This window comes from Bombus pascuorum, chromosome 2 (assembly GCF_905332965.1).
Source record: "Bombus pascuorum chromosome 2, iyBomPasc1.1, whole genome shotgun sequence".
NCBI lineage: Eukaryota > Metazoa > Arthropoda > Insecta > Hymenoptera > Apidae > Bombus > Bombus pascuorum.
In genome coordinates, this window is record NC_083489.1 from 16,933,486 (window position 1) to 16,946,573 (window position 13,088).

Genomic DNA, 13,088 nt, shown 5'->3' on the forward strand with positions numbered 1-13,088 from the left:
CGTTAGTACGTAATAGTATATAACGTTATACGTTAGTACGTAATAGTATATAACGTTATACGTTGTAAGGTAATACTACATAACGTTATACGTTATAACGTAATAGTATATAACGTTATACGTTGTAAGGTAATACTATATAACGTTATACGTTATAGGGTAATACTATATGACATTATACGTTATTACGTAATAATAGTAAAATGCTAGTTTTGTAAAATGAAATCGTTTAAGGGGTCTAAATGTAAGCGTTTGGCGTCAAATATAGGTCAGTAATCGTACGATGCTGAAACTGGGAATTTTCATCCATGAAAAATGTATTTTCTAAATTTTACGCCTATCTATGCTGGTGGAAGCTGCGTTGATTCATCGATGTTTAAATTTAAATTTAAGTTCTTGATCTCTAGACAGTGTTGCACACAGGACAAGTATCTTATGGAAAGAAACAAATATAGGAAGAATAATTATCATGCTTTTCACATTGTCCTGAAACAAGATCGAGATATAAAGACCTGCGGGATTACGATGGAATCAAACTATTTACAGACGACTATCTCGATTATATGAACAAAAAGTGAAAAATGAAGAACTCATGAATATCGTATGTAGAAATTATTAAATAGATATCGACAGCAAACACATAGATGAATATTATTATTAATAGTATTACGAATATTATTATGTTGAGTAGTCGACCGTTTAAATATTTGTCATTTCTGTGAAAGGTAGTAGTAAGCTTGCATCTTCTGACAAACTTACATTCCCAGTGTTCAGACGAAATTTCCATACATTTCGTGCGACACGCGTAAGACATTCGTGAAAAGTAGCTACACGCGTTGGAGTACTTTAGCGTGCTATGATAAACAAATACGAGTAGCATTTGCTTTGCGCACAGGAAAATAAAAGAGAATGCGCGGAAACGATATGAATGTAAGATCGTAATATTGGTAAAATATATATTTGCATCGCTTTTTTTCTTTTTTTTTCCACGTTATTATGGATACATTGGATATTAATACCTACAATATATTGGATGTATCTCTAACGATCGGCATTTCTTATTAGTTGCAGGGTCAATACTTCTCACAATCACTCTCAACAATTTGTACTCTAGTAACATAGAATGTACATTCCCTCCATCCTTCTCAGATTTCAACTTTTCTCTCCGCTTATATATACTCTTAGCATAATAATATTATGCGAATATAGATAGTATGCTGGATATTGTATTACGTTACACGATACTTTTACCGTTTCGTCATATTTTGACAATGAACAATGGAATGGACGAGACGTGTACCGATTTACCGATCAACGATATGCTTAGTTGATCCAAGACAAATTTCTCTTCCGAATAACCGTGTATTATTACCTTGGTGTAGAATCTAAAAAAATTACCCTCTTTATCTCGTCTACGATTTTTCTTCGGCTACTTCCTGTCGCGTTAATAAGAAAATAGAAAAAATATTTTTAGCACGAAAAGGACGATATATTTCTCTTTTTTAAAAATACTGGGACTGATTGATAGATTCGTGAATAAGGTCGATCGATAAACTTTCACTACCGTATATGTCCTATTTAATAGAATGCTGTAAAAATTATTTAAAGAACGTCGCGGCACCTACTACGTACAAGTACAGGTATTTTCAATTTTTCACAAAGGATATATATTTACGAAGAAATAAGACAAATAAATTATTTCTTAATTATAGAAGTATAGATTGATCGTATACGAAACGTAACAGCTAATACTTAACGTGCTGTGATCTAACAAAAACGCGAATGAAACTACATGTTACTCGACCTAAGAAATCTGCTTTATCCAACGACTGTCTTCAGTTTCTAGCTAAGAATTTATGTGTTCAATTTTATTAGACTGTTTAGAGAATTTACAAAGAGAAAGCACGATATAGATATTCCTTTCTTTAGCGGAATTTTCAAAAAAAATCCATCAATTTAATTCGATTAATTTTTCCGTTTTATTAATCGGTACCTACCGATCCATTGAAATTCTTCCGTTATCTCTTCAGGTTTCGTTCTATCAGAATTTACAGCATAATTTATCGTATCATTCAAATACGTTTCTCGAAATTGGTTTTCCAACGTACACCGAATACCTACATGGTACGTATATACTATATACGTATTATATACTATATCTTTAGGTATATACGTACATTCGATACACGATGCAAGCTTCCAAAAAGAATCGGTAAATGGTAAATGACGTTAGACATGTCGGAATACTGTTGTCCAATTCGTTTACGATTAAATAGGAAACGATACGGGCTATCTATCTTGGATTAAACGTTGTTCCTACGACGATTGATATATCGTTTAAATCGCGATCAATCGGTTAATCTGAGAATGCTCTCAAACATACTGATAGAAATTTCCTAAAACAGACATATCTTTCCGCTGTATTTCATTCGATACTGTTGAACTGGTTATATACATAAAATAAAAACAAGTCTTTCCGTTTAACACGATGGATATGTATGTCTAATTATAATTGTTATTGCCGAGGATCACAGCAGTGGTCCAATATTAGTCTTCGGATTCTTCCGCATCTAAGATAGTCTTGAAACAAAATGGCTGAAAAGGATAACCCTGGCCATCGTAGAATTTGCTCATAAACTCTACCCTGAAAAAAGAAAATTATTACTATTATTATTATTGGTATTATCGTCCTACATACACGTAATGTTCGTACAAAACATTCTGAGATTTCACTAGGATGCGCGGCACATTCGTAAAAGTTTTCTACAGTAAGTGCACAAATGATTGAGAAAATATATTATATCTGTTCGAGACATTTACGTTGCTGAAAAGGATGAGAAAGGAAGACGCAAGTGGCAATCGCGAAAAACAGCTAGCTGGTTAAAATCATTACTCAGCTAGCAGAGTTACAGTTGCCTGGTCCCCATTCCTCTGGCTCCTACCAATTAGTTCCTATTCCGATTAATTCAAGCGATAGTTATTCAGAACGACTAAAATGGATGAAAAGACAAAGGACGAATCGCATTTGAAAGTTAGTAAGATAACGATACAGATATTGCTTTCCATCGTTATTTTTTCGTCCTTCTACTACTACTACTGTTAGAATTTAATCTTGAAGTTAAGATTAATAATCTGTGACACAATGTTTGTGTTGAAATAATATTCAGTGATGTTTATTAAACAGAACTACAGAACCAAATGTATATAAGCGAGTGATATAATTAACAACGTATGGAGTTTGTTGATTGTTGGCCAGTTACTCTCAGACTAGACTTAGGTAGTGACCCATGATCCCTTAAATACTTTGAACCCCACTCTCTATACAGTAATGAGTATGATCTGTGTAAGTGTCCTGTTCAAATGCCTGTGTGGGTGTCTATGCAAGGGTATTTATGCCTATGCGTGAAATATCGTTGTATTCCAACTACTATAACTCGCGTATCGTCGTTAGACAGAGATCAGCTAAAAAACAGAATACTTAGGAACGTTAATCAACGGTTATCGATTTATTGCTTTCTACGTACCAATGAAGCCGGAGGGTATGAAGAAAAGCCGATAGTCCTTCCATCATCACAAGGATGGCGACGGTGAAAGAGGCCCACGCAGCGAATGTCAAAAACAACATAACGCTTTGTACATAGTTATCCTCGGTAGCACCTAAACCTTTGCGTAACACCATATTCCACAACACTTCGGAAAGTTGTCCATGGGCCAACGACAAAGCCCATAAACGTAGATAAGAGGCAGTGTGAGATATCGTTGAGAGAACATATTCTATAGTATGAATAACCTGGTGTATCATCACTTCACCGAATGTTTCAGATTCGTGAGCATCGGTGGCTTGACTAACAGCCGCATTATTTTGCAAACCTTCGGTTTGCAATTCGATGTCTTGAGATGGAGTTCCATTGCTCTGAAATTGAAAAGCGATCGCAGGTGAAAACTTTATACAAAACGAATGAAAATTGTAGAGTCTTAAAGATACCATTTATTTATCTTTATCATTACCTTTTTTCCGAATTATTTATAAGAAAAGTACACGTATATATATGTATATGTATGAGTACAAGCCTACGGATGTATGCACAAGGTTGAAAAATATTGGCAACTTTTATACAAAGCGATTTTGATGTAGCACTTTATAAATGTCCATTTAATCCAGTAGCTAATGTAAAAACGGTTAATTAAGTCACCTATTACGCTGTAATTCGATTACGCGTTCTTTCTCCTTAACCAGTTAACTGCGTTTGACGAGTATACATGTCGAACGAAAGCTTTATCTCGCAGCGTTTGACGAGTATACTCGCCGTCGCTTGTATTTATTTGCGATCCAGCCCCGTGAGAGATTTATTCTAAATTCCGCAGTTAACTGGTAAGTTTGTCGACCCAGTTTCTGGGGAAACGATGGAAGGTAGAAAAACCGATTCGTTCTGCCGATCGACTGTAGATAATTCCAACGTGTCGATACATGATCATTGTAACGGAGATAATCGTACGAGAATTATATTTGCTCACCATGACTCGCCCTTCTTGTCTCTTCTTCTGGAATAAGAAGAGAAGAGGCTTGCCAAGAAGCATTACAGGCACACATAACAGAGCGAGTATCACGCAAACCTTCTGAAGAATAGACTGACCCGGGAACATGAACTCCGAACAACCAAGGGGCACGGTAGCGTGACCCTGCAGTATCATATTAATAAACGTAATCAAAACCGATGGTGCGCACGAAGGACTGTATCTATGGTCTGTAAAAAGAGAAAGCAAGATCTGATTAATTTCACGATTGAATGGAAAATCAGATAGCAACGATAACAAGTATGATACGGTATAATACGTTACCTGTTGCAGCCGGATCATATAAAACCCATTTAACGAACATCAAAACTACCAGATAGAAAAATAATAAAACAAGGAAAAGTAACTGTGGCAAGAATTCTAGGAATAAGCTCGAGTATCTCTTGAAATGCCTGTTGGGGAAACGTAGAAACACATGTAATTAATAAGGTATTTCGTGAACGTGAAAACTACTTACTAATTACTATAGCGTATAATGTACAAAATACTGTAAAATTTCATTTCTATGTAAAATTTATTACACAGGCTGTTTCGTTCATCTTGCATTACTTAACATACGTAGATAGGATTATTGTTAATCGGAGATGGCCGACTTCAATGACCTTGAAATACAAAACAATCGTCAAGCTCGATATCCGGGATAATATTTTCCTACGTATACATGCTGCTTAGCTATAGTTTCTTCTAGGTAGATATTTAATTTCTGACAAAACGCCTGTTCGTGTCACGTTTGTGTCGGATTTGGATTTGGTTAGCCGCAGCCCAAGAGAAGGGCAGGCCAATGGCAGATGGCTGTCACGATGCTGCGCGGCGTCGCGACGGCAGACGGCGATGGGGGTGTGCCGTGATACTTGTTACTATAGTACCAAGTCCTACATCCCACTGCGGGGTAGCGTCGATACGACACGAGTATATGCGTATTATTACGAGTTTCTTTTCAGAGATCCACCGACACGACGCGACGCGTTCAAGTTTTAACGAACCGGTAAGAATCCGCCGCTACCTGACATACTTGTCCTACGTTTCTTATACTTTACGATACTTTCGAACCAGTTATCGAAGAACCAGTCCAGTGCGTTCAACGCGTATACACGGGCCAATCTAAATGCATCTCGATGCGGTTGACGTATATACTCGTCGTGTATAAAATAAAGCTGGAAATAAACAATTACCATTTACTATAAAGACTTAAAACTTTAGTAAAAAGTAATATAAACGATATTTAATGGTAATGTTTCCTTTATACTTCCAGAAAACCTGTTATGTATTTTATAAAAAAGAGTTCTATTATTTGATTATTCTCTTTGACGCGTATATCAACCGATTCGAATCATCCATGATTTTCAATGAAATTTCAAAATGTTTCCTATAACTCGCATAATATGTTTGTGCTCACCGTATGTTAAGCGATTTTAATCCAAGATAATCGAAACACCCTATTTCTATATATACCTATAAATACAGATTAAGAAACAATATCTAGCATATATGGACCACTTCGATTTTCAGCTATGTGTAACATCTATATAATTTCGTTTTTGTTTTCTCCAAACTTTATTAGAATATTTTACAAATATACTCGTACGTGTAAGTAACAAAAAAAAAAAGAAAAAAACAGAAAATGTTATTTAAACGTGGCTCTTTTATAGATTCGTTAAAATAAGGAAAAGCGAAAGGCTGACGCTTTTTGTGGAAATGAAAAACAAAAACCTATACCTATCTATCGTAATACATGAATGCGCGTGATTATTAGAAAGACAATTGGATAAACTAATTAAAATTTCACAACTTATTTTCCTTTGAAATAACATTGGTCCAATTGCTATCCGATTTCGAGATTTTCAGTTCTTCGAGTTACTTTTACGAGTTTTGCTTTTACAAGATGCATTTTAACACTCATACATATGTGTACACGTATATACACGTACATGTATATATGCAGTACGTTTCACGTAAAATTTCCTGTTAATATTATTCATTTTCCATCGCCTCTTTTGAACTATTCCGAGACATTCCATAAGCTGAAAAGCAAAATGATCGTTTCGTATTCTCATCAGTGTGCCCTACATTACTGCAAATATACGTACGTAGATATTGATTTGAAATAATTTCTGACTATCGTAAATAGAAATTATTTCCAACTCGATGTAGCGATGGATCGAATTATTTCTTTTGTTCTTCTCTAACTATCTCTGTGTTCGTTAGATATTTCCGTACTTATAGGTAAATACGCTAAATAAAATATATAAAGAAGACTCGCTTGAACGAACAAAAAACAGAAAAAAAGGAAAGAAAAATAAATAAAAAGTGATGATACGTTGAAATCGAAATTGTAACCGGAACCATCACTGTATCAACTTACATAATATTAGGGATACTCATGAACACGCCAAAGATCATGTGCACGACACCGAAGATAATCGACAGCTTCATTTTGTACGAATTCAAAAATATTATCTTGTTATCGGCTAATACCCAAACAGGATCCATACCCAATGGATAAGGCACTTGCACGTAATTACTGGTAGCTGGATTCAACTCAATCGTATCATCTTGCTTGATTGTATCTTCATACGATATGTGCCAACTAGACCCGAATATGTTAAATGACTTTGAGAACACGTCATTGTAGATGATGCCAGTGTAAATGGAAAACAAACCCATAAGAAGGATAATATAACGTCCGGCGAAAAATATATTCCAAATTTCGGACGCTGACTTTTGCGCCATAAACTTCTTCTCCAACGCAATCATATATACAGCGAACAGGCTCAAAATTATACCTAAAAAAAAGAAAAAAAAGGAAAAGGTCGTCGCTTTCCATATTCCTATCTACACACGTACATTCGTACATTATAAGAAATACACGGTGCGTTTCGTGACTATATAAAACCAGTTTAAAATTTCCCACTTTGTACGATGTTCGCACGATCGAATTTACATTCAAGCGAAAGCTTCATGTTCAAGCTACGCTCACCGCGCAAACTGGATTTACATAGAAATAAAATCAATAGAGTGGTCAGATTTTAAGTCGTTCGAGTCGAAGCAATCGTTTCGATCGATTCTGCTACGTACGTAAAAATAAGCCGAAGATAGAGAAAAACGTTCGATCGATGTACGTGTAACACTTCGTTTGCTAGAAAATGACATTTGAACGATAATATCGAGCGAGCAGATACGTCGATTTTCAACTAAACACGCGCGAGTCACGATCTTCTTTTTCTTCGCGATTTGCCATGATATTCCCGAAAAACGACACGTTAAACGAGAAAGCTCTATATCTTCTACGCTTTTCATTTAATACGATACAAACCATACGCCGTAGCCTTATTTAGTAATTCTTAAGATCTGCTTTATCAGTGTAAAAGTTATTGAAAACGTTGGTTCTTGAAATGCTCTGCGAATTCAATTTGCGTGCACGCTTTCCAAAAACGTATTTTCCAGCCTTGCAGTTCTTCGAACGTCAAAATGATCCTCGCTTTTAATCACACAAGACTCGCGTTGTCTTTTAGAAGTTAACTTCTGATTTAGTACTTACGTTTCTACATAAACGGATGAAGCAAACAATGGTTCGTATAGAGATCCGATCACGACACAGTCAAGTGCGTGCTCGGTGGAAATTCGAAGTCGATTTTCTCGGAAACGAAGTCCCTCAAATGAATACAATTTATTGCATATTTTCGACTTATTTTCTCATGCACGATCATCATGTAAGACAGCTTGTATCTTCGACTTATTTTTTCACGTACAATCGCGTCATCTACCAACTGCCAACTGTATCATTGTGTTATTAGAACACCGTGTATTACTCTTGACACTAATCAGTGTCGAGACGTAAAACGTTTATTTACCGTGTCCACAATCGCCGAACATGACGCTAAATAGGAAAGGGAAAGTAATAATCGTATAAAGAGCCGGATTAGCTTCGCGATACGATGCTACACCGTAAGCGTCGATCAAATTTTGAAAACCTCTGGTGAACTTGTTGGTCCTGTTAAACGTCGGAGGATCTTCGTTCGTGTAGATAACATTGAGGAACGATGGTATCGTACTACCACAGAGACGCTGAAGAAAGTCAAATTTCAACGCAATTTTTATTATATTCTTGTAATATATAATATATATATCATAACTTGATATATAATATTATAATATAATTTGATTATAGTATAAACGGGAAAGCATATTTTCAGTTGAACGAGCCAGCAAAATATCACGAGGCGTGAAAGAAGAATATTTGAATATTATAGAATTTCTTCGAATATTGAAAAACATGAAAATTCGAAGAAAACCGCAGCAATGTTGAAGGAAGGACACGAAATATACCGCGTCTCGAAGGTATCCGGACGTAATTTACGAGACATAATTTACAAAAAAATTTATCATCGTTATCAAATGCTCTAAATAACCATATTTCATTTCCTTATTATTCAACATAACGATGTATAGAACGATGTGTACGATAACAGGAGAAAATTAATTTTTAAAAGTTATTTTTTATAGTGAGAAATATGGTATAGAACTGTAGCTTGTTACTAGAAGTGTTACTCCTATTCGAATTGCTTCGTTCTTGAAACGTATCGTAAAACTTGTATACGTAATATAATTTGAAGAAACCAACCGATCCTTCCGTGAGACAGTCTCGGACAATGGTGAGGTCCGCAACAGGTACCCAACATTCTCCTATAAGGCACTTTTTTGTTACGTCCACGTTGAACAGATTCATCGTATGATAAATGGCCTTCATTTTTCGAACCATAATCGTCCAATTGGGCAACTCCTTGGCAACGTTATGTAACACGCGTTGACGATGATCTTGCGTTTGATTTAAAACCTGAATGATACGAAAAAGAAACGGAGATATCAACGATAGAAGACTCGACGATCCAATCCATATAATATAACCAGCGAATTCCGGGTTTTCATATATTCGTCGTACACTTTCATCAGAAACGACTCGACAGTTATTCAAACGCCCGTAAACTCGATTTTGTTCGTACTGAAAATTATTGATCATATAAAACACCTGGACAAGCAGTATCTCTTCGGAAAAATATTTTTATACATTTATGAGATATACGTAACATTAACGAAAAATATCTTACAAAAAGCCTGGAGAAAAGTGTAAATGACTTCCTTACATTTTACATTTTCTATCGCGCGTGAAAGTATTTCAAAACATAGAGTTATACATTTTTCGGCTGTTAATCTCCTACGATATGGGTCTATTTTAGCAGTTATTAATTAGACCAATATTTTTCGTACGTACTGTAATATTCGTAACAGAAGATGGAAATACCTGGATACTTCGACGAATCGAAACATTTTCATCTTGGAACGAAAAAACGTTTAAAAGCAAAAGGGAATCGATCTACTACTGTAGTTATTTTGCTAGCGAATTACATAATCCGCATTAACTATTTAGCTGTTTCTGACGAGTATACTCGTCATGAAGAAATGACAATACTTTGTGTTATGAAAAGCCCCGTTGGTAATACAATTAAAAAATAAAACAATCGTTTCATTACAACTTAATTCCATATTATAACAACCACGCGTACTCCATATTTGACGAGTATACTCGTCATCACTTACCTTTTGCAACATACTATAGGTACATAGTTTTCAAAGTTTTCTGAGAGGTCGCAACAGCTAAATGGTTAATGATGTTCGTGTGTAGCGTATACGTACATATGTACAAGACTTACCAAGTTCAAGTCTTCTAGTCGCGTTCGAACGCCTTTCACCATATCCTCGCGATCCGCGTGGCTGTGCGGACATGGGTACAAAGACGCATGAAAACCACTGCAAACTTTCCTGATGCGGCTCTTCAGCTGCTCTCCTTGGAAAAACGCGACGAACACCGTTTTAAAAATTTGATTACCCTAAAACAATTCGCAAAATTTACGTACATATATCAAACAAGAGTGTATTAGCGATATCGTCAATGTTAGTGAATATATCTAAATGTATCTACCGTAATAACGATTAGAATAAACTAACGTTACGATATCGCACAGCAAATAAATATCTTCTTTGATCGTCAATTATTTGAAAAATATTTGTAGAATGAAATTACTAGTTGCAATAAATCATTAACCACTTGAATAAACCACCGACGCCCAAACTAATGAAATTTCAATTTTAACGATGTTTTTTACCACCGCATACTAATAGCATTTATATGTATATTATGGAAAGGCAAAAATTACGAACGATATTCATATAATATTAGGTCGTCCCAAAGTTCCAAAAGGAAATCATAAATGCACAAAATTTGTTTGTTTTATATTATTTTATTGAATTATATACGATCCGTTTTAGTCTATTACTACATATATTATTTCCTTCTAAAATGAAAGGAACTTTTGGCACAACCTGATGTACGCATCTACGAGGGCAAATTAATTACTTAAAAGTTCGTCTCTTTGTATTATTTATACATTTATATAACAATCGGTGCTATAACATTGACCATTCATGCTTAAAATCTTATAAAAAAAGATAGATAAATGATACAAAGTATACAAGTAACTTAGATAAATTTGTGCAAAATCAAACAGAGCGTGCAGGAGTTATGATTTTTTTAATTCGAATGAAATTGATCGAGCTTGAAAGTCTATCGTTAGGTATTTGTATTTTACGATCATCCATCGTGATAAGAGTTACTACTTCTGTCACAATTATCTGACTTTTCTTTTCATTTTTACCGAAACGACCAAAAACAGAGATCAAGTTTATATTGAGAACAAAGTAAGACGTTTCCTGTAGAAATTAATTTTTCTTAATTAATAACAGAGATAAAGGCGGTGAGCAGATATTAAAATTAAATGGTAGCGCAGCGTATAGAATGATGGTATATGGGAAAAGAATAAAAATAAAAGGAAAGTAATGATAACGAGAGAAGAATAGTCAGTTTGTTAATAAAATAATTAATTTGAAGTGAAATCACAAGGACGTTAAATATAAATTTGTATCTCGCTTTTTCCAAGCACGCCATAAAAGCGATATCAATTACGATACCTAAGATACTGAGAGAACGATTGAACGATCGACCGATTCAAACGACAAACCAACCGATTAATAGTATAACGTGTATTGTCTACATTGTTGTGACTATCAATATTTACAAATAAAAAGAATTACAAACGATAGCAAAATATTAAGTTCATCGATACGAGGAATATCTTTAAAGAAGGAATCAACTTAAGATTTTATGGTTGATTATTATAGAAAAATGTGAAATTCCTTGAAAGTAAATCAACATTGAAGCGAATGAAACTAAAGAAAATCTTCTACTTGTTTCATGGATAGACTAGTTGGCATGTATTTAGCTTAATAAATTCAACAACGTACCTACCTTCCTTTTTCTTTTCTTTTTTTAATTGAATAAAACAAACATCTTCTCTTCGGTTATACACATATTACATACAAAGAAGAGAAAGAGCTTCTACGTAATGATTTATGAAAGAATAATACCTAATGACAATACTAGCATCAACGTAAAAAATAGAAAAATTAGAATATCTTACCAAATCCTTCGGATCCTTGCGTACGTAATTTTAGCGATAAATACACGTAAGTGAGAACGATGAATATAAACACAATAAAAATACATTAAGAGAATAGAGTTAATATCGCGATAAACGAATCAATTCTACTCGTAAAGTCTATGCAAGTAATAGGTCATTTTTATATCTCTATAAATTAGATTAAGAGAAGTTAGACGATGGTTTTAAGAAAAAGGATGGAAAGAAGAAGAAGAAGCAGAAGAGAAGAAGAAGAAGAGATAAGAAGCGAACTAACAGTAGCTGGATCTTCCAATGGCTTATCGAGCTCAGCTTGACGTAAAAATACGTTTCCACGGGATATTCGCCACAACATTCTCTCGAAAGCTGGTATTCGTTCACGGCTTATTACTCCAGCAACGAACCTATAAAAGAAAAATTTCATCGAATAAAATATAAGGCTAACACGGTAATTTCGAGAAGTTATAATTGAATTAATCGATTATTACTGGCACACGCAACAATGTAATTTATAATACAATGGCACATAGTGTAACGAATGTTACAAATATAACAAATAAAGTACGGTATCTGTAGAAAATAAAATATATTAAAGAGAACGTCGTTTTAAAAACAATGTTTTGAGCATTGTAATTAATTTTGATCTATAATGGAATTGAGCAATTTCTCGTGTTTTGTAAAAAGTAAAAAAGATTGCAAAATGTATAAAGTTGGACAATTTGAATGAAAGTATAAGATTCTCTTAAAACTAATTTTATAGCACAGCACTTAGAACATAAGACAGCGAATATGAATCGTTAGCAAAACGTAGTAAGTTTCGTGTTCGTAAGTTTCGAAAAAAGAATTACGTTCGAGTTAGTGTAACAATGACCATATATATATAATGTTATTGATTAATTTTTATTTCTACATTTATACCTTTTTTGTTCTATGGAAATAAAATACTTTTCCTTCGCCGATATATCTACGTTAAGTTTACATTTC

At 34.4% G+C, this 13,088-nt stretch overlaps 1 protein-coding gene and 1 long non-coding RNA gene across 4 annotated transcripts in view; one reads left to right on the forward strand and one right to left on the reverse strand.

Moving 5' to 3' along the window:
- Positions 1-942: 942 nt before the first annotated feature.
- Positions 943-13,088, reverse strand: part of LOC132916702 (V-type proton ATPase 116 kDa subunit a 1) — a 56,430-nt gene continuing 44,284 nt past the window's right edge. For all 3 annotated transcript variants that reach the window (XM_060976942.1, XM_060976941.1, XM_060976943.1), the window contains exons 6-14: positions 12,382-12,508; positions 10,284-10,460; positions 9,197-9,409; positions 8,427-8,640; positions 6,938-7,358; positions 4,840-4,967; positions 4,516-4,745; positions 3,525-3,913; positions 943-2,644 (exon numbers count right to left, since the gene is read on the reverse strand). In XM_060976942.1, coding sequence (XP_060832925.1) covers positions 2,548-2,644; positions 3,525-3,913; positions 4,516-4,745; positions 4,840-4,967; positions 6,938-7,358; positions 8,427-8,640; positions 9,197-9,409; positions 10,284-10,460; positions 12,382-12,508 — 1,996 coding nt within the window. In that variant the 3' untranslated portion in view covers positions 943-2,547. The remainder of the gene's footprint in view (positions 2,645-3,524; positions 3,914-4,515; positions 4,746-4,839; positions 4,968-6,937; positions 7,359-8,426; positions 8,641-9,196; positions 9,410-10,283; positions 10,461-12,381; positions 12,509-13,088) is intronic.
- On the forward strand, positions 11,982-12,320 carry LOC132916725 (uncharacterized). Its single transcript, XR_009660177.1, has 2 exons — positions 11,982-12,153; positions 12,287-12,320. It is a non-coding gene; the product is annotated as an uncharacterized LOC132916725 (long non-coding RNA).